Source organism: Crocodylus porosus, unplaced genomic scaffold (assembly GCF_001723895.1).
Source record: "Crocodylus porosus isolate Cpor-Errol unplaced genomic scaffold, CroPor_comp1, whole genome shotgun sequence".
NCBI lineage: Eukaryota > Metazoa > Chordata > Crocodylia > Crocodylidae > Crocodylus > Crocodylus porosus.
The window spans coordinates 24,149,445-24,176,621 of NW_017728949.1; the positions used below are offsets into that span (position 1 = coordinate 24,149,445).

General features: G+C 42.2%; 2 protein-coding genes across 10 annotated transcripts in view; both read left to right on the forward strand.

Moving 5' to 3' along the window:
* ANKRD44 (ankyrin repeat domain 44) overlaps nt 1–18,509 on the forward strand; it is a 224,220-nt gene extending 205,711 nt beyond the window's left edge. For 3 of the 8 annotated variants that reach the window (XM_019554076.1, XM_019554077.1, XM_019554079.1), the window contains exons 23-28: nt 2,889–2,972; nt 4,258–4,403; nt 5,332–5,414; nt 6,629–6,711; nt 8,920–9,011; nt 13,270–18,509. In XM_019554076.1, coding sequence (XP_019409621.1) covers nt 2,889–2,972; nt 4,258–4,403; nt 5,332–5,414; nt 6,629–6,711; nt 8,920–9,011; nt 13,270–13,535 — 754 coding nt within the window. In that variant the 3' untranslated portion in view covers nt 13,536–18,509. The remainder of the gene's footprint in view (nt 1–2,888; nt 2,973–4,257; nt 4,404–5,331; nt 5,415–6,628; nt 6,712–8,919; nt 9,012–13,269) is intronic. The other 5 variants (XM_019554080.1, XM_019554081.1, XM_019554083.1 and 2 more) reach the window with 3 other exon arrangements.
* A 4,293-nt stretch (nt 18,510–22,802) lies between these two features.
* The window catches only part of PGAP1 (post-GPI attachment to proteins 1), a 51,766-nt gene continuing 47,391 nt past the window's right edge, over nt 22,803–27,177 (forward strand). The window contains exon 1 of one of the 2 annotated variants that reach the window (XM_019554483.1): nt 22,803–22,947. In XM_019554483.1, the coding sequence (XP_019410028.1) occupies nt 22,915–22,947 (33 nt within the window). In that variant the 5' untranslated portion in view covers nt 22,803–22,914. The remainder of the gene's footprint in view (nt 22,948–27,177) is intronic. The other variant, XM_019554484.1, reaches the window with a different exon arrangement.

The window sequence follows — 27,177 nt, forward strand, 5'->3', positions numbered from 1 at the left end:
CCTACCCCCACTGGTGCCCCTCCCCCACACAGTCCCTTGCTCCCCACAGCCCTGCTGGAGGGGACCCCCAGCTGCCAGGGCTACAAGACCAGGGACCCAGGTCCACAGCCCCCTGCCCCTGGCAGGAGGTGGCACCTACTGCAGCAGAGCAGAGCCCATCCCCCTCCCCCCCCAGCCCTGCCTGAGGGGGCCCCTAGCTGCCAGGGCTACAAGACCAGGGACCTGGCTCCATAGGCCCCTGCCCCTGGCAGGAGGCGGTGGCTACTGAAGCAGAGTGGAGCCCAGCTCCCCCTCCCGCTCCTTGCCTGCTGTGGGTTTAGGGTGTGGGGGGGTGGCTCTCTGCTGCTGCACGCACTCCCATGGCCCCCCACATCTGTGTGCAGGGCAGGGGCAGGAGTGGGCTGTCCACTGTGGGCTCGAGCTCCTGCCCTGCTCCCATCCGCCAGGGCCTCCACAGCCCAGTGGGTGCGACCCAGCACTGCAGGGAACGGTGGGGCTGCATAATGATGTCCTTGCTGCTGTGAGCTCCGTGCTGCCATGACAATGCGTCTCCTGTTAGTGCAGTAGCAGCAGGGGCAGTGGTGCAGGGTTGTGCCCCTCACTGCTGCTGTGCAGGCAGGGATGTCTTGCTAGGATAGCACAGAGCTCACAGCAGCAAGGAGATCCCTGAGTGGCCCCACTGTTCTCTGAAGTTCCTCTACTGGGCTGCAGAGGTCCTGGGGAAGGGCAGCAGGGCCAGAGCCCAAGCTTGCAGCCCCAGCCCTGCCCAACTTCCTCCCTCCCTCCCTCCATACGGGGGCCTCAATCCTCCTCCTCCCACTTACCTACAGGAGCTGCTCTCTAGGCTGCCTGGCACCCATGTGCACATACATATACATGGTGCCCTGTGCCTAACCACCCTCCTGCCATTCCCACCAAGCCCCCTGCAGGCTGGAAATTTGCCAGCCTGCAGAGAGCTCTATGCAAAACCGCAAAATCTTTTGGTGTCTCGGTTAAAATGAGAAAACCTGCATTTTCCTCTGGTCAAGGGGAAAATCCATTTTTTTTCCATTTCCCTGTGGGAAATGGAAAACCCAGATCCCTGCAGATAACAGAACAGGGAGCAATGGTCTTAAGTTGCAGCAAGGGAAGTTTAGGTTAGATATTAGGAAAAACTTTCTCACTGGGAGGACAGTAAAACACTGGAATGGCTTACCCAGAGGTTGTGGAATCTCTGTCCTTGGAGGTTTTTAAGACCCAGCCAGACAAAGTCTTAGCTGCAGTGAACTAGATGGGGATGGTCCTGCTTTGAGCAGGGGGTTGAACTAGATAACCTCCTGAGATTCCTACCAACCCTGATTTTTCTATGATTCTGTTTGGAAGTGACTACATTATATTGGTTTAAATCAGTAAGGTCATTATTAAAATAGGACATTGTAAAACTTTTAACAGATTTTTAAAACTTTCATATGATTGTGTCTGTTTAATGGTCGTGAGTTTAAGACATATTGCTGAGGTAGCTTATTATGCTTATGAGCTGGAAGCCCTGCAAAGGTGGTACACTATATATAATATAAATGTTGGGATGTGGACTTGTTTGATTGCATTTGTACAGTACTGCTTACAATGAGGTTTAGCCCTTAGCTGAGCAAAGTCCTCTGATAAAGGAGAAAGAATAGTTTGTTACCTTAACATAACTCCATTTATGGGTATAAAAGCTGTGCTGGTGGATTCTGAAAAGAGCTTTGTCTATCGTGCTTTGTTGACAGTGTGAGCTGTGACAATTCAGAACCTTGCAGGAGTGTAAGGGGGAGAGTAAAAAATCATGAAAACAGGAGGGACAATATTCAGAGAATCAGGGATTCCACAGCATTGCATGGAAAGGGATTCTTTCATGACCAGTAAACCTACAGTATATTTAGAAGTCAAAGCCCCACTTGGTTCTTAATGTTCTGATCATAAATTTTAATACAATTTCTATATCTCACTTTCTGTATATATTACTACATTATGTCTGTAGTGTGACACACAGTTACAGTCCATATAGTTTATTTCCTGTTGCTGGGCCTGTTTTGCCCTGATTCTTACGGAAGAAACACTAAAGTGAATGATTTAGAAATCTTGCACTCAAGATTTCTCTCAAAGCACCCAAATGTTTTGGTTTCCCAGCCTGGACCATGCCAAATGAAGACTTTTCCAAGTGGTAGTTTTTTACTTTATATATAGTTTTTACTTTAAAGTACGTTTGTTACGCACTTGCAGTTTTTATAGAACATATTTGTTTACCCACTCTTTCACCACACTTTTACAGAGTCAGGTGAAAGCTCTTTGACATTTTTATTTTTGCCCCTTTTTGTAGAGCTACTATATGTGTGATATGCTAGCGGTCACTGTAAAAATGCCACATATGTTTGAACTCAGGACATCTCTGAAAAATGCAGAACCAAACATGCATCTCTACGGAGACAGTGGCATGACTAAATGATTAGATAAAAAGTGATAATGTGAGAAATTTGTTTCTATATTAACAATAACATGAGATATATGGGTACATTTCAATTATTATTAATGTTTTTAAGCATGGAAGACCCCACTGAAAACTAAAGGGTTATATTCTTATCAACTCAAAGGTATATTGAAACCTCAGGACAAAATGATTCAGTATTGCAGTATCAAGGGGAAATCTATGCTACCATTCCTCTGTCCCTGGGAATAGTTAGATTTGTGAGAATCTAGTTCAGAGTGGCAAGTGTTAAGGAAAAGCTTTGTTGGAACAAATGATAATTAAACAAAAAACCATGAATATACTATGTAAAGCAGGGGGAGGAGTGAATATGTATGAGGAGATAGGAAGGTATATGAATATTTCCCTGTTTTCTTTAAAAAAAAAAAAGTTCCTTTCTTCATAGAATTAATGATCATGAAAATTGTGCATCACTGCTCATTGGGGCCATAGATGCCAGCATTGTCAATTGTAAAGATGACAAAGGAAGGTAAGAGTCTCCTGAACCAAATGCATTCTATGTTGATGAACCAATCTAAGACTGTTATTAATTTTTGATATGTGAAACTAATCTATATCTAATAAAATGGGCTACAGTGTATTATACCATCCCCTGCACACCCCCAATTAGCCACAACAAAGGAAGTTTTTCATTTCAAAAGAAAACCTTATTTAATATTTTATTTTGCTACCAAAATAAGTATTGTTCATTTGTTTAAAATGCCCAGGCCTGAGGGTTGTTCCCTTATATAATGGTTATTAGACCTTTTTCTTCTCTGAAACTTTTCAATGCATCCAGAGTTCCTGAAGCAGGACCTTATATAGATAAAAAAGCATTTAATATATTATTCACAGGAACAATATTTGACAGAATGCTTATTAAACAAAATGCACCAGTGTAAATTGGGTAATGTACCACCCAAATCTTTAATTTGTCTGTCATAGAGATGAAAATCAAATACTTTCCTCCTACAGAGAACAACAAAGCTAAAATAATCCCAACCAGAAAATCACCACAAAGATCTCTTGAAGCACTCATAAAATTCTCTTTCCAAATGTCATGTCATGTGGTTGTATATAGAAACAGAAAAAATCATCCTTAGAGTTGCATGTTACACACAAAATAAACTACAGATTTTATAAAAACATTGCTGCATTTGAGATTAATGCAATTACCCATTATAAGTATGGTTACTGTAGTATGCAAGACATTTAATGTGGAACACACCAGCACTTCTAATAATGGATTCATATTCTTCCCTTACAAACGATCCTATGCCAAAAGGTTATTCTGAAACTACCTGAGCCTATGGCCGGACCAGACTGAATGTCCCCAATCCTGTCTGATCTCAGAAGCTAAGCAGCCCCAGGTCTGGCTAGTACCTGGGCAGCAGAAACTAGCTGAAACCTGCAAAACAAGTTTGAGAGAGTACTAGGCAGAGTTGGAGCCTGCTGCCCCTCCCTCTTGCCTCCCCATTTTTTTTAAATGATAGTGTGTTCTGTTAGGTTAAACAGCCTGTTTGTATGAGATTGGCAACAACTCTATCCATCTCTTCCATTAACTGAATCAGAATTGGAAAAGCAATACTAGGGTTTTGCTTGGGATACTGCTCTTACACAGTTTGCCTTGGTGACAGTTTTAGATTTCATAACTTAAGGAAACAAAATTTGAAGCATCTTATAGTCTTCTACTCCAGAGTTTAAATAAACAATGCTATAACTATTTTAGAGATTCCTTCATGTTCTAAAGCTATAATTGTGCTCTCTCATTTTAGAACTCCACTTCATGCAGCAGCCTTTGCTGATCATGTGGAGTGCCTGCAGCTTCTCTTAAGTCATAATGCACAAGTAAATGCTGCAGATAATTCAGGGAAAACACCGCTTATGATGGCAGCTGAAAATGGTCATGCGGGTGCCATAGGTAAGTACCCATTTGTTTTTGTAAATCTTAAGATTGCATACAGAAATGCAAAATATTAAGAGCATGTGCATACATCTGTTCTCTGGAACCAGTAAAAAGAAGTTGGCTTCACATTTTTAAAAAATCCTGTTTGCTGCATCCAGAATGTTTTATATCATTTTTTTCTCCCACTTCTAAGCAGTTTAAGTTTCATTAACAGACTATCTCTGCCCCGTTTTCTGCTGTATGAAAAAATGCTCTTGGTATTAGTTATTCATGTGTCTCATTTTCCTGATTATACACAACAGTAACATCTTCATTATAGCAAGGGGATGAGTGACCTTTCTGCAGTTAAATTGTAAAAAGAACCATAGCTTGAAGTGGAAAAACATTGTTTTGAATGTATAAACAACTGTTTTTCTTCAAATATTTTAAAGCCAGTCCACGTACTGTGTAATGTCCAGGAACTTTGCTCCCCGGGGTTTGCATTGGGTAAAACAAATACATAAGGAGAAAAAAAATCTTTTCTTTAGACTTGAGAGCTCAACCTCCACCCTGAGTTACTACTTCCGTCTCCATTACTACTAGGTGGGCAGTAAGTGAGCAAGACCCACTTAATCCTCTCAAAGCAGGATCCCATGGTGGGGTGTTTCAGGCAAAAACTACTCTTCTTGATGTATTTCACTAATCAAATTAAAATAACAAATGTTTACTGACAATTTGGGGTAAAATTGAGTGTCTGGTTAGCAGTTTTCCATTTTTAACAAGTTGCTAGCTCCAGTTTTGGTTGCTGACTTAATTGCACAAAGTACACTTTTTCATCTACTCTTTTGCTTCCATGTTGCTATGGATTTTGTAACATAAAGAAGACTGCTTACTGAATTGTTTGTGTTTGTGCATACAGAAGTCAGAATTATTCCACTACATGACTTCTGTTTCTGTATTTCAGATTTTTTGGTGAACATTGCCAAGGCGGATTTGACTACAAAGGATAAGGACTTGAATACACCCTTGCACTTGGCTAGCAGTAAAGTATGTGAAGGAACTTTGTAGACTACAAGTGCTCATATGCAGCCTATACATATGTAACCTATAGAAGTATTCAGAACAAGATCCTGGTAGTGTGTTGGAGATGCTCATTTGCCAGGCTGATGAGGTTCCAAGCACTACAGTGATATAATATGTACAAGCTCAGGGAGGAGTGTGGTAGCCAGCTGTTCTTAAATATTTCTTGTAAACTGTGAGAGGTGAGAGACAGGCTGCTGCATCCTACTACATCTGAGACATTGGTAAAACAACAAGGAAAATAACGGAAATCCATTGAGACCTTACTGAATTATCTCACATTATTGTAGTACAACACAGATTCAGCTATTCAACACAGATTCAACTACTTGCATTGTTTCTTGGATTTCTACGGAAGAGAACTTCTGTAGAAAGAATATTGCAACTTAAACAGCTCTCAGCTCTGGAAGTGGAGGCAAAAATTGAGTTTGGTCATGTTTTCTTTTCCAGAATCTGTGTCCAGTGTTTTAATAACTACAATGGGCTTTAATAACTACAGTGGGCTCCTCTCTTCTCCTGTTTTCTTTCTCCTGCTTTGTTTCTCCCTCCATCTCTGCTGCCATAGCCTGGCTTAGTAAGGAAAAAAAAATGACCATATGACTTCCTTCAGGTTTTTCATTGTTAGTATTACTAGATGGAAACTGAACAAGGTCAGATTTGTTCAGGGACTTGTTTGTCAAATTCAGCTGCAGCTCCTCAACTTCTAAAGGTTCATGGACTCTACTTATATATTTGTAAAACAGATGACATAGAAGTGTAATACTATATACTTGTTGATGGACCCCTCCAAAGGAATGGACATCTTGTGCTGGAGATCTGTCATCTAGTGCCCTAGTTCTGTAGCCTGTTGTGTCCAAGCAGTCACCTACAGGCATGCAGACGATCATGATGCAGAATTAGGCACTAGTTTGTACAAATTAATTACATTTTTGGACAACATAATTGTCCACAGTGCCCTTGTAATATAGTGAAAGCTTTTGCAACTAGTATATGACTAAGAGGTGTCTTTAAGATTTCTTTTCCTACTTAAAATGTGGAAGGCATTTCTAGGTTTGAAACTGACAAATACATCTGCATTTTAAATGCAGATTCTTTTTAGTTTGACTTATTTTAATGGCTTTCCCCCCAATTTTTGAAGTCCTCAGCAGATTAATTTCAGTTTTTATTTTTTTTAATATCAGGGTCATGAAAAATGTGCCTTGTTAATACTTGACAAGATACAAGAACAGAGCCTTATTAATGCAAAAAATAATGCATTGCAGACGTAAGTAAAGGCTTATTTTGTTCTACTTTTTGTTCTCTAGTGCTCTTGTATATTGTTCTTTTACCATTTCATTCATATTTGGAATATTAAAATCAGGTTGTTTAGATTTTGCATAGTATCTTAAATTATGTAAATTTATAAATGTTTACTTGGGGAGAATGTAAGAACTGTTGAATTTAGGCGCACAAACAACCACAGTAATTTACAAAGCAGGAGCTTAATACATTTCTAGGAAGATTAGTTGATTTATTTTTCAAAAGCAAATATAAGGTTTTTAGTCCTTAAAATAATGTTCTATAGTATCATCTTAGAAAAGCTTGTTTTTATAGAAATTAAAGAAAAAAGGGAGAAATAAAAGGGAAGAGAGGGAAGTAGTCACTTTAAAATTAAAAGCAGCTTACATTTCCTGTTATGATTTTTGGGAAATAATTAAGGCCCGAGACACTCAGTTATTTTATAGTGTTAGTGGGATTTTCATCAGACCTATTCTGTTTTGATTTGCAGTCTATAAAATCTTGCAATTTTAAGTCAACCTTATGAGTTTTAGGCCCCCAGTGCATGATTTTTCATGATTGATGTTGGCAACCATATATTTATGTATCTGAGGGCAAGATACAGACTTATCTTTTAGATTTACATCTTGATTTACTTCCACGAACAAGATAGGTGTGCCTTCTAGAGGCTTCATCCCCAGAGACTCTATGGAGTGAAGAGATGATTTTACAACTGGACTCTGTAAGAGTTCTGCCAGGTTTTCCATTAGATGGTCTCCTGTGCTGAAGAAAACTCAATGAAGGAGAGGAAGAGGGATCTGGGGCAGCTTCTATTCAACTTGAAGCTGACTGTAAGCCATTTGAAATTGTGCCACTAGTTTAGAGTTCTTAGAGCTGGAGCTGCGCCCAGCTTTACTTTCTACTCCTAGTGCTGGGGACAAGATGAACTTGGTGAACTTGGTTTGGCTGCAGTGCAGTTGTATTAGAAGAATGTTCCCTCTGCTGCATATCAGTTTGGAACCCAAATTGTGGGCCTCGGCCTGCATCTTCAGAATGCCCTAACCATACCTCTCCTTCACCAAAATCATCTACACTTCAGTCTACATTAGCTAGTTCTGGGATCTAATGGAGCAGGATTTGCAGTCACCGACTGGATTGCTGCAAGTCCACTTATTCTTAGCAGGAACAGTTTCTTTGACCGCAAGCTCTTGGTTTGGAAAGGACAGTTCTTTAGGACAGATAGTTTATAACTTGGGATGACCTTTCTGTTTAGCGTGTGTTTTATAAGAAAAATACATTAACTACTATTTAGCTTTTAAGTATAGGTACTTCAGCATTAGAAAAATGCTGTATTTATGATTCCTTTACAACCTTATCTCTAAATCCTTAAGAGTCCATCTTGTATGATGTTTTTGTATGCAACCTCTCTCTCTAAACAACAGGGAAATATTGTGCAATTAAAATACAATCCACCCTAATTATACATTATCAGTAGAATTTGAAGCCTGAACCTTGAGGTAATTGCTATGCTGATTTTAACCACTTGAACTACAGAACTGATTTAATTACGTTATATAACCCAGAAGGGGAAAGTTGGTTTGACCCACTAAATCCAGGTACTAGGCCTGGTGTCTGTAGGAAGGTCAGTCCAACTTGGTGCTGTCTTTCTTCTAACTGTGAAGTTGGTGCCTGCAGCAAAGAGCATGAGTCACTGGAGCTGTGCAGGGTTAGGTCCTTCCTTCCCGCAGCTGCACTGACAGTAGCAGGGTCCAGGAGCAGAATGTTCAGTGATTTTGATTGGATGCCAAAAAGGAAAAAAAGCTAATTTTTTTTAAGAGTATATATTTGCCAGTCTTGAAGATAGACAAAGAAAAAAATTATTTTGAGGTCAATTCCCCTACTAATGTCAAAGGCCTGCTCCCAATAATGGAAATGCAAGAGATATCAGAATACATTCAACAAATTCTTGTATAGGGATTATAATCTATTTCTTATATAGGTCTGTCTGAACGTTAAAACAAGATGTTTTACAGATGTAGAACATGATTACTTTTAATTGTGGGGTACTGTATAGATTATATCTAGGTGCAACTTTATTGATCCATGAAAGCAGAAAAATGATTTTGTAACAGTGGGTCGTACTATAAATGTTTCCCAGACAAGCATTTCAATTTATTTCAAACCATACTTGAGTTGAGGTGTTAATGTTTTGTAGACCTCTCCATATTGCTGCACGGAATGGCTTAAAGCTGGTGGTTGAGGAGTTGCTAGCCAAAGGGGCATGTGTACTAGCAGTGGATGAAAATGGTAAGTAAAAGGTGAAAGATTTATGCAATACACTTTGACAGTCTTACGCAGCACCAAAAAAGATGATTTTACAACTTATCAAGAAAAAAGACCAGTAAACTGAATAGACAACACCAATACTTGTACTTCTTTGTGAATAAGATACTGAGTTGCGTAAGTATGAAAACAAGGTATATTTTATATAGAACAAACACACTGGAGACATCACAATGTTCACTTCACATGTGCTGTCATTGCCTAGTCTTTCTCTGACGCTTGGGTGCAACAGCAGTTTGAATTTCCTAAACATGGAAAAGGGACCAGAAGATTCTTACTGCTTGTAATAGAATCAAGGATTATAAATATCATCAGAGCATGTTTAGTAACTGGGATAAAAAACCTCAACATTTGTTTGGTTATATCCTAGTGCATTCTGAGATCAAAAATGGCATTGCTAACTCTTTGGCCAAATGTGATATGCTAATTATCATTACCTTAAATAAATAGACAAGTTTTGGCCCCAAGTAAATGTACACGTTTGAAGAACAGCTGTAACAGATCTAAAATAGCCTTCTATAGCAAGGAACATGTTTTGGAATACTTTGGATTGAACTTTTTCTCCAAAATGTGGCATTATTATAATGATAAAACTATATTACTGAAAGGTACCTGTTATTACGGGCATTAGAATTAAAAATTCTGGTATATTCCACAGAATTAAACAATTAGTCTATTGTTATTAGATAACCATTTTTATGTGTACACAAAATACCTGTGTATTCATTGCATTGCAATCCTTAGAAACATTCTAGGAGGAACAGAAGGTTTTAAACTATTTAATTTTGCTACTTAAATTATTTATCTTTTGTCATCCGCACTTGTTATGTTGTTAGCAAGTAGCTATTTTTGAGGACCTTTATGTCAGCTGGAAATACAAGATGTACTAATTTTCTTGATGCAGCAGACTGCCCATCCATCCACGCACTGTTAAAAGTAGCGAAGAGAAATGCTGACAGGCATACTGATCTAATAATTTCTGTAGCTTTCAACACTTCCACCAATCTAATGAGTCTGAACACTAGGTTTATACTGCATCTAACTGTCATACAGAGCTCTGTTGCTTCAATTCTGGGATAGCTCTGTTATTAAATACAAATACTCTAATCGTATATAAATCTAAATGTCCTTTATGAGGAAACATCCACTTCAATTGGAAGACATCATGTCTAATCTTTCCATTTTTGCCTGGCTTCCATATTGCTGAAAAAACTATACCTGAAGTATTACTATAAATGAAAACCAAGAAATTAATAGCTTTTGTTAGCTGCTTAGAAATAAATAATTGGAATTTTGCTTACGGTGGTAAAAATGTTAACCTTCTTCAAGCAGTCTTTCAAAAATGAATTCCCCTAAGTCATCTTCCTCAAACATATTATCAAGTTAAAGGAAGGTTAAACTTTTAAGCTGTACTGTATATTTGGGATAGCATTATATACTGCTTTAGGTGGCCAAGGCACAAGTGTCTTAGCACTAGAACCAGGAAAAAGTGCAGTTTTAGGAGAAACCGAGAATACTTACAAATTTGAACTGAATCCAAAGAATTGTCTCAGCTGGTAAAAATATTGACATGAATGTTTCTAAAAGGTTTTAACTTTGTTTCAAAATAACATTTGAATTTTTCATTATGAAATGGACCTATTTCTTCAATAAAGGAATAAAACAGAGTTAAATAACCCCAAAATTAAATAGGACATCTTGTATAAAAATGTTTCAAGACAACATTAAATTTGCTGATTCACCTAAAAAAAATTAACAGCATCTGTTGCAGTTCAATGTTTTTTATCTGTTTTTGGTTTGCTTACTAAATGAGAAAAAAAAATATTATTCATCCAGCTCTACTCAAAACAGTTTGCCAGATCTCTGGCATACAAACAATTAAATGAACCAGATCAAGCTTAATGACACAGCTAAGACGTTACTCCTGCATGAATGTAAAGAGCAAAAAGAACATTTAAATTCTATACCCAACCAATGTATCCAGTAGTGTTGCAGTTTATCTAGTAGTGAGTAATGCTTGTGCTGCTTTGAAAAAGAGAATGCTTTTTTTTCCTAATTCTCCTTATCTAATTGCAACCTGCAATCTTATCCTCAATTTTTCTTCCTGACTTTATTTTATTATATGAGGATTCAGATGAAGGCACTCCAAAGGGCACAGACAGAAGTGCAGCTCCTGGGTCTAATTCATGGTACTTCACAGAAAGCACCATGAATTAGATCCATCTTTCCAACCCAACAGATATTAGCTGTTGTATCAGGAGGGTGGGAGATCAAGCTTCAATTTGGAGCTGATCCAGAGAGGTTGCATCTCTTCAGCCTTTTCCATAGCTCCACCCCATCCCCTCCCAGCTCCTTTGCTGACTCAGGATGGGAGTGGGAGAAGGCAGGGGAGGGAGGTCTGTTCTGGGGTTTCCCCAGCTACACTGGAGTGGGGGAGTGGGTGGATTTGGAGCCCCTCCCACCTCAGGGGAAAGCTCTAAGCCATCTATCCCCCCCTTCCAGCAGGGCTGGGGAAACCCCAGAACAGACCTCCCTTTCCTGCCTTCTCCCCCTACCATTCTGAGACGGCACTGGGGGCCAGGCTGTGCTGCAGCAGTCTGGTGCCAGAGCAGATAGAAATTAATGAGGGCACTCTGCTCTAGGGTGTCTTTGTTTGAACCTTCATACAGTAAGGGTTTACTTGTCTTGTTCGGTCATAGCTTTAGAGCTCTTTCAAGGGGCCAGTAGTATGACAAACTAATTTCTGTCTGTGCCTAATGTGGAACGCCTTTGTTAACCTGTGTCTACGCGTTCCAGGAGCAGGGCTGGACTGACAGAGGGAGCTTGTTCTGGGGGTTCTCCAGCTGGCATTGGAGGGTGGGAGATTGGAGTCCCTGCCTTGGGGAGGCTCCAATACACCTCCCCCCTCCGTGTAGGTTGGAGAAACCCCAGAATGAACCTCCCTCTCCTGCCTTCTCTACCTCCCATCCTGAGACAGTGCCAGGGGCAGGAGGCAGAGCTAGGGAAAGAGGCATCAGAGACTCAGCCTTTCTCCCAGGATTGGCTCCAAAATGGCGCTCAATTCTCCCACCCTCCAACCTCAACAGCTAATGTCTTGTTGGTTTGGGAGGATCGGTCTAGCTCATGGTGCTCTCTCTGATGTGCCCTGAGTTAGAGTGGGGGGCTGCACTTCTATTTGCACCCTAAAATCATTCCTGTTGTGGTGTACTAGGACTTCTGGGGTCATATACTGTGGTTCTTATTGCTGTGGTAGCTGAGCCACTCTGTAATCCTTAGATTGTAAGAACAATAGCTTGTCCTTCTGGCCACAGAGGAAGAATTGTTGGAGGTACTGGAGGATGATCAGCTTTGAGTAGCTTAGCTTCCTTTCACACTATACAGGTGGGCAGGCTACCAGCCCAAGTATAAGCAACACTCAGCACTTAAAAGTTTTCTTTGCGCAAATGGGAGCTGTGAATGCCTAACTAAGAACCTTGAGAGAACTCTGCAGTGAAGACAAGCTATTAAGTATCTTGCCAGTTCTTCACTTCAGTACTCTCCTCATCACATTTCCTGTGTATTTCGAAATGTATTTTCTGCTTCCTAAGTAAAGGAAGCGTTACCTGTTAGTGGTGAGGTAAATTCTGGCTAATAAATTATTCAGATATTAATTTTCATCGTCCCATCTAGTCCTTTTTTTGATCACTTAATTTCTAATAACTTGCCTTCTAAATACTCGACACTGAATGTTCAGTTGAGTAATCTGAACTCTTAAAATTCATTCATTCAGAACTTGGGGTGTTTTTTTATCTGGCATCATTTTTTTCAAATGAAAGTCATTGTTCTCAGAATGAGATCTGTTCATATGAACTGAAGCCAGTCAGCTCCAGTTCATAGTGCCTTATGCTCTACTATGTTGTTTTGTAATCATCATACTGTCTGTGCTGTAGAACTGTGTTTAGCAAGTGCTTTTACTCATTTTGTGTAAAGACTGTATGCTGCTTCATTTAAATAATAGTGCTTGTTGTGATGATCACACTGATTGATTTTAAATGCTCCACAAATGATGTGTTTTCCCAGCATGTCTAATTTAAATTAAGTAACACACTTTCTTGCTTGGCATGACTGCAACTAAACATACATCTCCTGGTTACGAAATCATCTAGAGATGTATTGAGGAATGCTCAGTTCCCTTCTCAGTATCCCTAGTACTAACCATTGCCTTGTCTGCATTTGTGCCCAGGTCATACGCCAGCCCTGGCTTGCGCTCCTAACAAAGACGTGGCTGACTGCCTGGCACTCATTTTGGCTACCATGATGCCTTTTTCTCCTTCCAGTTCAATGACGGCTTTCAACTTCGTTTGTTATAAAAAAGACAGTTTGAGCAGGACACATCTCTGCGATGGCTCCAATATGGGTAGCATTAACTCTTACAGTAAACCTTTGATTAACAGTGTAGGAACAGAGGAAGGGTACAATGAAAACGATTCCGATTCTGAAACCTTTTGACTTTTTGATATTCAGGAGTTTTTAGTTAATTGCATTCAGGTTTTTTTTCCTTTTTAAAAAGCTTGAATCCCACTGTTATATCCTTAAGTATTATTACTGACCCAAACTTTCACAATTAGGGTGTGAAAGGATTACTAAAGTTGACAGTAATCTAGCCTTTAACAGGAAGTTTGGGGGGTTTTGTTGGAATGCATTCACATTAATGTTCTGCAGCTTCCAGCTTCATTGTTTTCTTTAGGCCCCAAGTGCTCCTGTGAAATTTCTACCTCTTATTTTATGTAAAAAAAGAGAAAATGCCTTTTTCTTTTTTGACAGCACAAGTGAACAGGGAACTGTTTATAAACTTATTCATATATCCTAGCTGTGCAGTTAGTATACAGGCATCTTTTGTAGATTTCAAGAGCACCAACCCTCCCCTTATTTGTCTGTTTCCTAGTTATGGAGTCCTGTTAATTAGATGAGTTTGTTACACAAACCAAAGGTAAAGTTGTTTATCTTTTTAAAGTACTGCCTGCAATTACTTTCTTTAGAATGAAACGTTTTACATTCTGCATGTATTAGCACTTCAGTATACAGGAGGCACTTTTAAAGAACTTAGTTAAAGTACACAATTAGAAGGCTGTTGATGCAAACTTTCAAAAGCCAAATCTACTTGTCCCATTTTCACAGGTATTTTCCTGTTGAGATCAGTAGAATTACTTGTGTAAAGTGAGCACTATTTGGCCTGTAATTTGTCTTTTCAATTCAGCACAAATGTGTATGGTTTCTTTGCACTACAGAATTGGGGTCATTAGGCATTTCTCTGTCACCTGAGCCATTAACCACTAATCAAGTTTCAGGAAAAAAATCAGTGGTAGATTGAGATGTATCCAGATGTTTGTAATGATTTGCCAATTTTATATTGATTTTTTTTTCTTCCCTAAATTTAAACATCTTGTTCTTACCATTATCAGTATCAGGTTTTTAGAAAAAGAACTTTTGCCAATATTTGGATTAAAAAGAACAGAGCAAAGGTAAACACAAAGCAAGTGAAAGTATAACACCAAAAGAGGAAATACCAAACACATGCCAGGAAAAGTAAACTATGGAAAGGGACTCATGATGTGCAAGAAAGCCTATTGACACCAGCTTCTCTAATCAATGTCAACATAGTGAATATATCTGCTCCGTCTGCCAAAGCTTCTAGGTCAAATGGACCCCGTTCCTCATCTGGGACAGAAGTACAAAAGGAAGAATGAGACTTAAAAACAAAAAAATCCTACCATGAACTAAACCAGCTATATACCATGAGGACCAAAATGCTTCAACAGCTAAAATGAAGACTTTACTTTTTGCAGAATGCAAGTGACAGAATGACGTAGCTTTTTCTAAATAATAAAATGTAAACTTTTTGAGTAATGAAGAATCTTGAGTGTATTTTACATTTGACACAGATTTCTAGTCAACAGTTTGACATTTGTAACTAATGACGTGTTGACCACAATTTATTTTTTTCCAGACTAGAGAAAATGTTCATATACTTTAAATGTAAATGTGCTTATATTTATTTGAAATGAAACAAATGCCCGGGAAAAATAACTATAGTTTGTTCTTCTTTTTATTTTTTGTGCATTTGATTTGGCATAATGTAAAATGCAATGTGAATCCAGGCAAGCCTGATGTTCTGAGTGGGAAGGAGGAAGGGCTGTGGGGCAAGACCACACATGCTCAAAACTGACCTCAGAATCTTGTGCATCTGCCTGGACATAATGTGAAGGTAAAAGTCATTGCTTTGTTGGTAAAGGGCAGACTCACTGCTTTGTTGGTAAAGGGCAGAGAGTGAAGATATCCACTGTACCTCTAAAAAGCACCCTTTATCAATAATATTAGAGTATAAAGATTACTTTCAACATCTCATAGGGGAAATGGGTTGCCACAATACAGCTAAGTATGAGAACAAAAAGCGTGGAGTATATTTTATATGGCCTGGAGCAAATGGCTTAGTTTAAACTTCCTATGATTCCCACTCAGGCTGTCTGCAGGCCTAAAACTATGCTGGAAGGATAGGAGAAAGCTCCTCAGCAAACACTTTTAGCAGGGTGAAAGGAAAAAAAACACATTTCTGACAGTATTCCATACAATCAATGGCAACATTTCCTAAAATCTATTGAGATTTTGTTTCTTGATGAAAGAAAAATCATTTAAAATTATGTAACTGTTGAAGAGACTTTTTAAAGCATATATGGTCATCTAATACTATGCACAATCTGTGAGCAGTATTTTGCCTTGCTAAAATGAAAAGTTCCCGTGAATATTATGAAATAGAAATTTCCAAACTATAAAACAAAACTAAACAACAGAAAAAAAAATCTCAAGTGGTACTTAATTTAAAGATTTACATTTCTTCTATATTCCTATTTATCTTGCAGGGGACAACACGAGCATCTGAACCACTGGTTTTCCCTCTTACATTAGTACTGTATAACTTTTTAAAGATCAATTAAAAAGAACCCTTTAATTAAAAATTGCTAAATAGCAATAACTACCTTACTTAAAGCACTGAAAATAAGGGGAGAGACCAGCTTTGAAAAGGTGATGCATTCTGTGGTGTCTGTTTAGAAGTGGAATGGAAATCCCAAAGTTTGCTTTTTGTCATTTCTAAGTAGAAAGAACACTTAGAAGAAACACAGGACATAGAGCTCCTTCATTAAAAGAAAAAGAAAGTTCTCTCTACCATAGAATAAAAGAGGTTATATTATTCAAAATGTTCGTTGTTAAAAGGTTGACATTTGCTATTAGCTACCATACAGGGATATCTAAGATAGCAGTATTTGACATATACTTGCAATAGAAGGTAATTGCCATTGCTGTGTGGCACAGTACATGCTGCCTTCTAATGGTGTATATAAATTATAGGACTGTGGATGATTGAATTTTTATCCTTCTATGGCTTTGCACCAGAACTCAAGTCAATAGAAAAAACTCCTGCAGAATATAACATGTTGGGCTGACCCTAATCTGCAAATATCTGTAGCAAAATGTTGTTATTATCTCTAATTTAGTATGAGGATAAAGCAAACTAAACTTGGATTTTGTCATCGACTATAAACTGGCAATACAACTATATCAGTCATTTAAAATGTACAATATTCCAAAAATCACAAAACCAGGATTTGCTTTGTTTAAGCTCTGAGGAGCATTCAGAAAATAATATTTTGAGTTACGGTACCCTTAAAGGAGAAATGCATTCTGGGTAAATTTTCAGTTGTGCTCAGTATTGGCCTCTCTTCTCATTGTCACATATCAAACTACTGTTATTTGGATCCCATTACGATAATTTGTATTGCAATTTATAATACGTACTCTGTAGAAGTAAATTTAAAACAGATGTTTAAACACGAAGCAACTTTGCTCCTGTGAGTGGTTGTTTGCCTTGATCTTAATATGCCTATTTATGGGAGGAAAGTGATTCAGGCAGAAGGTTGCACTTACACTCAGATCCTGCAAGCTACAATTTGTGAGCTCTTTCTGCACATGCACAGAGGACAGGTTCTGTGTCGGTGCAATAGTCTGTTTCCACAGCTCTACTTGCAGCATCAGAATTATAATATATATTTTAACCATAGCTGTAAACAGACTTCATTTGCAGGTTTCGGTCCTAAGTCTTTCTCTCAAAATATAGAAAGTTACAGTCTCTGGACTGCCTACACTTGCTGTGATTCTACAGTGAAATAACTCAGGGGATTTCTGTTTATCACTACTAAAAGGGCACCATAATATGTTTGGTACTTTTATGCAGTAAACAACTGCCAGATTTATTACAGTATAACCTCATAAATCTGGCATGGTCAGGACCGAGCACCTGCCGAAAATTTGAAAATTCCAGATTTTTGAAACCAGAGCAGCAGCTGGTTGTGGAGCAGGGGGTAGAGACAGCTGGTCTGTATGCAGAGTAGTGACACGGGGTAGCAGTGGCAGCCACCATGTGCAAGTTTCCCCTTCCCCCTCCGCTGCTCCAGGACTGGCCGCCACTACTCCCTGACATGCCAGATTTTCAAGAATTCCAGATTTTTGATATCCAGATTTAAGAGGTTATACTATATTAAATTAAAACAAGTAAATAATGATGGATTGTTATCCATTGTACTGTTGAGAAACTTGGTTATGTATCTGTTGAGAATGATTTTAAGATTTTATGTGATTTTATTTGTAGTTGTGTAAGAAAATTTTAGAGTGCCTTTTTATATTTGTGTATTCTGGAAATATTTTGTGAAACTTGTTTTTTTTTCCATTTGAGTGTTATCGAAGCAATATAATACCAGTAAGTTTTCATTTCAAACCTTCTTTGAATGTACAAAGGTTTTTTTTCTTTTCAAATCTTCTACCTGCATTGAAATGAAAATGCGGTAAGTTTCTATAGGTATTATGTATAATTTGCAGTGCTAAACATGCTTTCTTATTACACAAAGTAAACCTTAAGTCAGTGTTATGGGGAAGGGCGTTTTAAAATGGTGACAATCTGAAAGTGTGTATAAATGTAATTCTATACGTTTCTTATGCAGTGATCTACATATTAAAAGCCAATATCTTATGTTTTGTAGTTATGTCTTATATTTTATGCTTTAGCATGTGCAATATATCTTTACAAACGACCGTGAGATGATTCTGGTGCCAGTGTTATATTTTGCCTAACATATTTGTAATAAACAATATAAAATATTGTTTGATGGTTTCAGTGGGGTTTGTCTGTAATGTTTTCTTATGTAAATTGGAGTTTAATGACTTCAGTAAAATGTCATGACTGTATAAAATGAGTAAAAAGACTTATTTCAGTGAATGACTTGGAATCCAATCTGAATCCGCTCAAGCACAGTTTAATACCTTTTTTCAACTACTGAATGCTGTGTTGATGTAATGTAGTGATCTAACTGTACACTATTATTGAAATGCATTCAGATGGTTATTTTTACAAATAAAAATGGTACAAATATTGTTGCAAACTGAGTAATATTCTGTTTGTTCAAAAATAACTGGGAATATACTAAGAAAGTCCTTTAGTATGGCAGAAGATGTATAATGTAAACTGAACTGTATATTTATTTTATATTAGTACACTTTCTCATGCACACTGACTATCTGAGTAGACTCAAGAACTTGATTATGACAGTATTAATTGATTACTTAAACATGGTATATGTAAAAAAATTAGAACACCAGTATTAACTATTTTGTTCAGCTATGGATATATGAATTATATAGTCATTGGAGCAGGAAATGCAACTCACCAGAATCTATCAAAAGTGAGTGCCTCACCCATAAAAATTAGAGTCACTGTCTCTCTTGTGCTGACCCTGTGAATATTTAAATATTTTAAACAAAAGAAGAACAGCTTGAACAGAAGCAATTGAGATCAGTTACGTAAAATACCTTGTAGTATTCTGGTCAGAGGACTCTCCTAATCTGAGCTAGTTGAATTGTGGACAAGGACTGAGTCAGAACTCTAGCCAAAGTTCATGAAAGACAACCCATGACCTCTATGTTCCTTTTTCTAGTGAAAAGGTGTAAAGAGGGTTAAGATCAACAAAAGTGAAAAATGAACTGTATATATTAGTAAGTGTAGTAAAATATGATTAATTTGTCATTGGGATAACATCATCACTTTATTTGTTCATATATCTAAATTACAAAAGTGATCCTGTTGAGTTGCATGGAAAAACACCAGCTATTTAGTCACCAATTTAAAGTAAAATTTTTTGTTTCATAAACTACATATCTAGTATGTCATTACTAGATAATGAACTATTGAGTAAAATTTGCTCCTGATAGCTCATTCGTAGGGACCTAGCAAATTTATGATTTTGCGATTTTCACAGAAACTGAGAATTTGATAGTTCCATGTGAAAACTCCTGGTCCCTACGAAAAACAATGGGCACTGCAAAAAAGCGTGAAAATGTCCAGCAAATGGGGCTGGTGGAGGGGGGCTGCAAACAGAAAATGGTGGGAAGCCCTGGCATTCTGAAGCATGGGGTGGGAGGAAAGGGAAGGGGAGAATTTCACAGCAGATCGCAGCGGGTCCCCCGCAACTATGATTGACCAAGGGGCCCCAGAAGTCCCACCCCTCCCCAAAGACTGACAGATGGCCATGACTCCCTTTAATCAGAGGCTTGGGAGGGGGGGTTCCACCACTCCACCACATAAGTGGTGCCCAACACCATACTGGGACCATGAAATCTGGAGGCAGCCACCACAATTTAGGTAGCTCCATACTCATTAGTGTATAAATGGACAGTAGAACCCAGACTGTTGGTATTTGGGTGATTTGCAACTTCGCTACGAAGTGCCAAATTAAGGATGAACTGCTCAGGTCTTTGCTGTAGTCTTTACTTGCACAACTGTGCTTCTATGCTCAGCTATAGCTTATCAGCAGTCCTAGGTATCTGTTTGGAGAAGCCCAGCCCCATGAAATAAAAGCAGCAAAACACTGCTGGAGGTAGAAGCACTTCAGCACTCACATATGGATGTTTGCTGTTGTTCTGTATAGCCCCTTTTAGAAGGTAAGGAACAAGGGCAGATTAATGCATGGGCCCACATGGCTCAGGCCCAGAGACCCCTGCCAATCAGGGGCCCCCTGGGGTGCCAGAGGCAGCATGGCCCAGGCAGGTATCCTGGCTATGGGCATCCAGGTCAGGCAGCGCTGACCTTCTTTCCTGCAGCTGGCCAGGGCCAAAGGCTAGAGCGGGATGGGTAAAATGTGGCCCACCAAGCCATTCTATCTGGTCCGTGGGGCCCCTAAGAAATTTTAAAAATTAATATTTATCTGTCCTGGGCTGCCTGTCATGCAGCCCTTGATGGCTTGCCAAAACTCAGTAAGCAGCCCTCTGCTCAAAATAATTACTCACCCCTTGGTTAGAGGGTGGGTGTGGGGCTGCATGTGGGTGGTGGCAGTGGCTTCTTTGGGCTGTCTGTTGCCCAGAGGGCCCATGGGCAGCCCCGCTCCCACTGTCTGCAGGCTTGCCTGCACCAGTGCTGCTGAGACAGGATGGGATGGGACAACCCTGTCCTGCCGGGGCCAGCAGAGGGTGGATGGGCAGCTGGGGGCAGCGCAAACCCCATTCCCCACCCCCCAGCCAGCCCTGGCTTGTTGCAAAGTGCTAGGGGACTGTAGCCCTGTCTGCACAGCACCCGCCAGGTGGAGGGGCTGGGGCAGGCCACCTTCACCTCAGTAGCACTCATGCCCCCTGGGTCACCCCAGATGTGCAAAAGAGGCTGGACAGACCCAGCCGCAGCCCCCTGGCAGGTGCAGAGGGAACCTACCCTCATCTGGTGGGGGGGCCTCCGATCTTCTGTTTGCCCAGGGCAATAAATCTTAATCCACCACTGGTAAGGAACCTATCTCTGCCGCTGTCCTGATCTGTCTGACATCTTGTATAGGTATTGCTGATTTAGGGGATGTTCTACTGGGATTATATGAATGATGACTAGTTACCTTACAACTGAAAATAGACTGACTACCAAGGATTAATGACTCATTGATTATTATCAACAATTCTCTAGGAATGACAAAATGATCATATTTAACTGTAATGAGCAAACTTCTGTGAGAAAACGAAATTTAAGCACCTACATTGAACACCTTCAAGAGCATACTGGATGCTTATCTTGCTGGGATCCTATGACCCCAGCTGACTTCCTGCCCATCAGGCAGGGAGCTGGACTCAATGATCTTCTGAGGTCCCTTCCAGCCCTAATGTCTATGAAATACTTGAGTTTGACCACTGGAAGAAATGGAAATGCACCAAGAAAGAACAGGCCTGTTGCTCCCACTACTACCATATCATTGTTTTCGGTCCCTTGAAGTTGAGGATGATGTTGGTCAGGCTCAGTGGGTCCTCAGGTGACTCAGGAGCCAGATTCTTCAGCAATGGGGGCATGTCGTGTGGGGGGTAGCTACCCTATAGCCCCGAGGGCAATACCTGCAACAAAGAACCACAGAGTTCAGTAAGGTCTGAGCCCCTTGTAGCATGAGGTGAAGAGCTTCCATGTGAGCCCCCAAACCACAGATCTGTCACTGAGGCCCTACCATGTTACATATAGGAAGCAGTTAACAGGTGAATCATGATAAGTTCAGACCAGCCACACATGGGAAGTAATTATCACACCATAAATATGTCCATTCAGCATTAAGGAGAGCCACACGCCACAAAGTTAGTGCCAGAAAGCACATAACTTCAAAGCTACTTTCTATCCAGCTTTCATTTGAATGTGCCACAGGGCCCAGGGCTCAATGTCATAGTCCAGGGGAGCAGAAGCAGCATTTCACCTTTACCTTCCCCATAATCTCAAGCTCCACCTCCTCTGGTTCGCCTGAATCTCTTCATCCCAGGTCTAGATTTGGGGTAATCATTTCTGAGGGGCAGAGGGAGGCGCAGAGCAGGAGCTAAGCATCAGGCACCTGCAGAGCAGGAAGGAGGAACAGCTGCTCTCCCTGTGCTGCCCCTCAGGGCTAAGGGGGCTGAGAACCAGCCCAGCGCTGCCAGGCCTTAAGTATGAAATGATTGTATTGGAAGCTCAAAATTAACACATTTGCAGAAAAACTAGAGTGGGCTGAAAAAATATGCAAATAAATCCTCTCATTTAAATTTATATTGGTTACTATCACTTGCCAGGGAGTGAATGAGAATTGGGTTATCAAAGCTGAAGCATTTCCAGGCAAGTTGGCACAACCTGGTACTGGCAGCGAGCCCCAAAATCTGTTAAATTTCTCGGAGTGACTTGGGCTTTGCATATACTGCCTGGAGAACTATCGAACATTTTAAACACTTTTAGTATTATTTGTTGCCCGGACATTGTACAAGGGTGGAGATCATTGTACAAATACGTTAATTATCTACTGTACACCCGGCAGCGCTGCGGGGCGGCAAGAGGCAGCCTGGGGGGCGGGAACCAGGGGTCGCGGAACACCCGCTACCCCCACGGCGCGCGGGACTGCGGGGTCGCCCCGGGCCCCCTCGCCCGGTGGGTCAGCGTCTGCATCGCCCCCCGGCTGTGCGGAAACGACACCGCGCCACACAATACCGCGCGCCCCGCCCGGAAAGGCGGCTCACCGCTTTGCAACATGGCGGCAAGCGGTGGGATGCAACGCTCCAGCCCTTCAACCTGGTCCGACCTTCCCAAGATGGCGGGCGGCTCCACGCCCGCTCTGTCCTCTCCGACATGGCGGCTGCCCCGCCCCGCCCCGCTGGGCGGCTCCTCCCCCGCGCCCGTGTGCCGGCGGCGGCGATGGGGCTGGGGGGCCGCGGGCCCGGGGCAGCAGCGCTGGGCTTGTATGGTGCGCTGGCGGCGCTTGTGCTGCTGGCGGTGCGGGACGTGCTGCTCTTGTACGAGGAGAACCGGTGCAGCATGACCTACATGTACGAGTACCCCGAGTACCTGGTGAGCGCCGCGCCGGCTGGGGGGCGGGGGCTGGTCCCGGTCCCGCTCCCGCTCCCTTCCAAGGGGCGGCCTGAGCCGGCGACTCCGGCGCCCCGCCCCGCCGCTGGCGGTAACAGGTGGGGCCGCCAGGGACGGCTGTGACCGGAGGAGGCCGCTTTGAAGCCAGGCGCGAGGCGGGGCAGGGGCACACCTGTTTCCCGGCTGCCTGAGGGACCTTGTGGGGGGGACCCCGCTCCCCCATGCCCCTAGTCACTTCGAAGAGTCGAGGGTTTCTTAGGGTGGGTGAGCCCTCCTTCCCAGTGGGATGAAGTTAGCCCAGCCCAACGCTGCCAGGCAGTCCGCCTCAGGTCTGGCACTTTGAGGAGCAGCAAACTTCAGAGACTTTAGACCTCTTTTTTCCTGACCTCCCCCCCCACCCCCATACTAGTAGGTTCTCTGCCACATGGAAGTGTCCCCTTAAAGCAGTGCTTGTCGGTGCCACCCTCCAGAAGCACCAGCCCTTCATGTCCACTCTGCATGTTTTGAGGACCGGGAAATAATATAGCAGTCTCACCCTTGTGCAGACCTTGGAAAGGCTGCAGCAGGGCAGGATGGTTTTGGTGCTGTGGATTCCTGTTTGAAGTCTCAGGGTTTGCCTTGTTAATTGTGTTTGAACCCCTAAGAGTGCTAAAGGTGTGTGGCACCCTTGGAAGCATCTCGAGGCACCCCAGGGTGCCATGGCACCCTGGTTGAGACTTGTGACCTTAAAGAATGAAGGATGCAAAGCATTCATGTGGGGAATGCACAGTATCTTAATTTCTGTAACTTCTCAATACCTTGAGGGGATTGGTTTGTTTGGTAAGGGATTTCATTGAATCACTGAATTAGCTCTCTTTCATTGGGTTTGCATTGCCCATTCCCTTCAAATATGCATAAGCTAGCTTTCCCTTCCTCCCTTCAGATACAATATGATGACATAATTGTTGGATGTAGATCAGATGTGTAGGTGTGCATGTTTACTACTTGTACTGTGCTTTTTGTTCAAAACTTGCTTTCTCTTCCCAAAGGTACTGTGTACTAAATCCCCTTCCTGCAACCACATAACATTTAAGCATTCATAATCATTATGCACTGGTCTTTTGGGAAAATAGCAGGATGCTAACCCCTAAAAGAAAAAGGTGTTACAAATGTAATTGGACATTATCCTGCTTGTTCCTGAATGGTGCCATTTGGCCATAAGTGTTAGGGCTCATTACCATGAGGCTGGATGAGTGGTGTGGGGCAAGTCTGTGGGCCAGATCCAGCCCACAGATACTTTCCCCCATTCTTTAGCACATTGGCTCCAGTGCCCATTTCAGCTGGTCTGGGACCTGCACAGCATACGTGGATCCCAAAGTATCAAAAAGAGATGCAAAGTACAATCCTGGACCTGCCAGAGTGGGTGCTATGCTGCACAATGTGCCCACCCTGGCTGGACTATGCCACATGTGACGCCTGCTTTAGAAACTCTGTCACACATGGTGCCCGTTTCAGGCAGTCTGGGACCCAGCCTGCCTGCAGGGCACTCAGGCTGACCCGAGACCCATGCTACATGCATCCAGCCACAGGGAGTGCCCATTCCAGTGACTCCAGAATCTGTGCCGCACATGCCCATCTGCAGCAGTCCTGGAGCAGCTGGGGTGGGCATCACATGGCACATGTCCCAGATCCTACCCTCATGGCTGGTCCAGTGTGCATGGGTCCCCTTGTGGGTCTGCATGGCAGGGATCCATGGGTTGGATTCAGCCCTTGGGCCATAGGTTTGACTTCTCCAGCCTTCAGTTTTAGGAGGGATGCTTTTGTTGGAAGAAAGGCTTGCTAACCTCAGGTTCTCACCTGTTCTTAATTAGTTAAAGATAGATAGCCTGTCTTGTAGTTTAGGCAATTTTGTTCTACATTAGATCAGGCTAGGAAGGAGTTTATATGGTGCTGTTGCTTGATTCAGGGAATGGCACTTGTAGTCTGCAGACTGGATCTGGCCCATGGAACCATTGGATCTGGTGTGCGCAGCTGAGGCACTTTAGCAGCATTTCAGCAGCAGGAGGCTTTCTCTGCACTGTAGATGGGCTAGTAGAGAAACATGGTGGTGCAGAGAAGTAGCAGTGGCAGCTGACAGTCTTACCACCAGCCTGCCTTGGACTTGAGCCTAGGTTGTTCTGTACGCTGCTTGAAAAGGTGGCTAACTGCTGGCTTAAATTAGTGATATTCTACCCAACCTGGGCTGGATCCTGTAGGGCAGGGGTGGGTAGTTATTTGGGCTGAAGGGCCCCTTAACTAGTTTTGGTGAGCAGTTCAGGGTTGTACACACATGCGCATGCACTACCTGCAGCTGAGCCTGTTCCCCAGAGCCCATAGCTGGCCCCTGCTGGCCATGTCTGCAGCTGGAGCACATGGCCAAGCTAGCCTGGGTCAAACCAAGCATGCAGGGCCCTTTCCCCCAACACTGGCTGTGTCTCAGGGGTCTCTGCTTTCCAGCACTGATCAGGGCACGTAGCAGACACCTGGCAGTTATCTACTACTTCAGGTAGATGGTCTGGGCAGCTGCCAGCGGCAGGGAAGAGGAACAGTGTGGCTGCACAGCATGGGCTGGTGGAGCGCAGGGGGCGTCACAAAGGAGCTGCTCCCAGTCAGGTCCAGCATCTGCCATTAAGGCTCCTGGCATGCATACAAATACACACCCACCCCACAACTCCCAAGAGCCCTGAGGGTGGGACAGAATAGCATGGAGGCCTGTGGGCAAAGTGCGGACAGCCAGCACTTAGGCTCTGGCTCTAGCCTTCACTGGTGCCATGGGGGGTGCTGGACGGAAGCAGCCCTGCCTGACTTGCTCCACAGGGCAGACCCTTGGTGAGCCGTGCTTGGGCCTTGGGCTCTGCTGGTGCCAGGTGGTCAGGGCTGCTATTGCCCAGTACCCCCTGTGGTACCTGGGAGATGGAGTCTTACCCCACATGCCCTAGGTGCTGCCTGCCACCAGGGACTGGGGCCTGAACAGAGCTTGCTTGGGGCCTTTGTGGCCAGACTTAATCTCTGGGGCCAGATTCCATCTCTAGCACTGGACGAGCAGGTGGGCTGGGCAGATCTTGCCCAGCATCCCCTGCAGCACCATCAGAGGCTGAAGCTACTCCCAGCACCATCTGTCTGCAGAAGCTGTGGTCTGAGCGTGGTTCATCCAGGGTCTGTCATGCCATGCCACTTCCTATGCCGCCTAGCCATGGGCCGGATAAACTCAGTTGGCAGGCTGGAGCTAGCCAACTGGCCATATTTTGCTTATACCTGCTATAAGTGTTCAGACCATGGGTGTGATTTAGTGCCCCAGATCTGCCTTGCGGACCAGTGGTTCAGCACCACCGGTTTAGATGATTTGTAATGGTTTGCATTTGAACTGCCTCTGCACTTTGAATAACTGTTCTATCACTTTCTTGAGAAGTGATCAGAACTGAATGTACTCTTTTTGGTGAGATGTCTTATTGATTTACAGTAACTTCTTGTTAATTTGCCACTCCAAGGGAAATGCAGGTAATTGTAAATTATTCAGTACTGACAAATTATCTGGAGCTGGTAATTGGGTGGGATGGTTAAAGGGGACTGGTGGGAACTGGGCCATGGGTGAATTAAATTGTAATGGCGAATTATCCCCTAGAAAAATTAAATAAAGGTTTACTATTTATACTATCGTAATATTTTCTGTTATCTTGCTTATTTATCTTAACCAGTGATCACCAACCAGTCAGTTGTGGAGCCTCTGACAGTTGATCTCAGTCTGTCAGCAGCTCAATGATTGGGAGCGCGGGATGCACATAGTTCGAAATTTGATTAGATTTTTATTATCTAGCTACTGGTCCTAGACTTATCTTCAGATTTTTTGAGTGATTACATCTAACTTAAAAATAAACTTCACTTTTTTGTTCATCTGTAATAACTTTGTATAGGTTCTTTTAGCAGTCCCCATTTGGGGGATTGTAACAACATATGCGCTTGGTCTTCTAATGCTAAAACACCAATAAAAAGCTAAAGTATTTGTATACATACATTAGCGGTCCCCCTTCAGTTGCCCCCACCCCTCCAAGCTAAACTAAACAAACATTGTGGAATCAAAATAATGACTCTTAAGGTGCTTAAATTGCATGTTATTGGACTCCTGGGCCACATCCACTTGAGTGTGGAAGTTTGACTTCTGGGCACAGCTAGCAGTGGTGCACCTTGTGCTGTCAC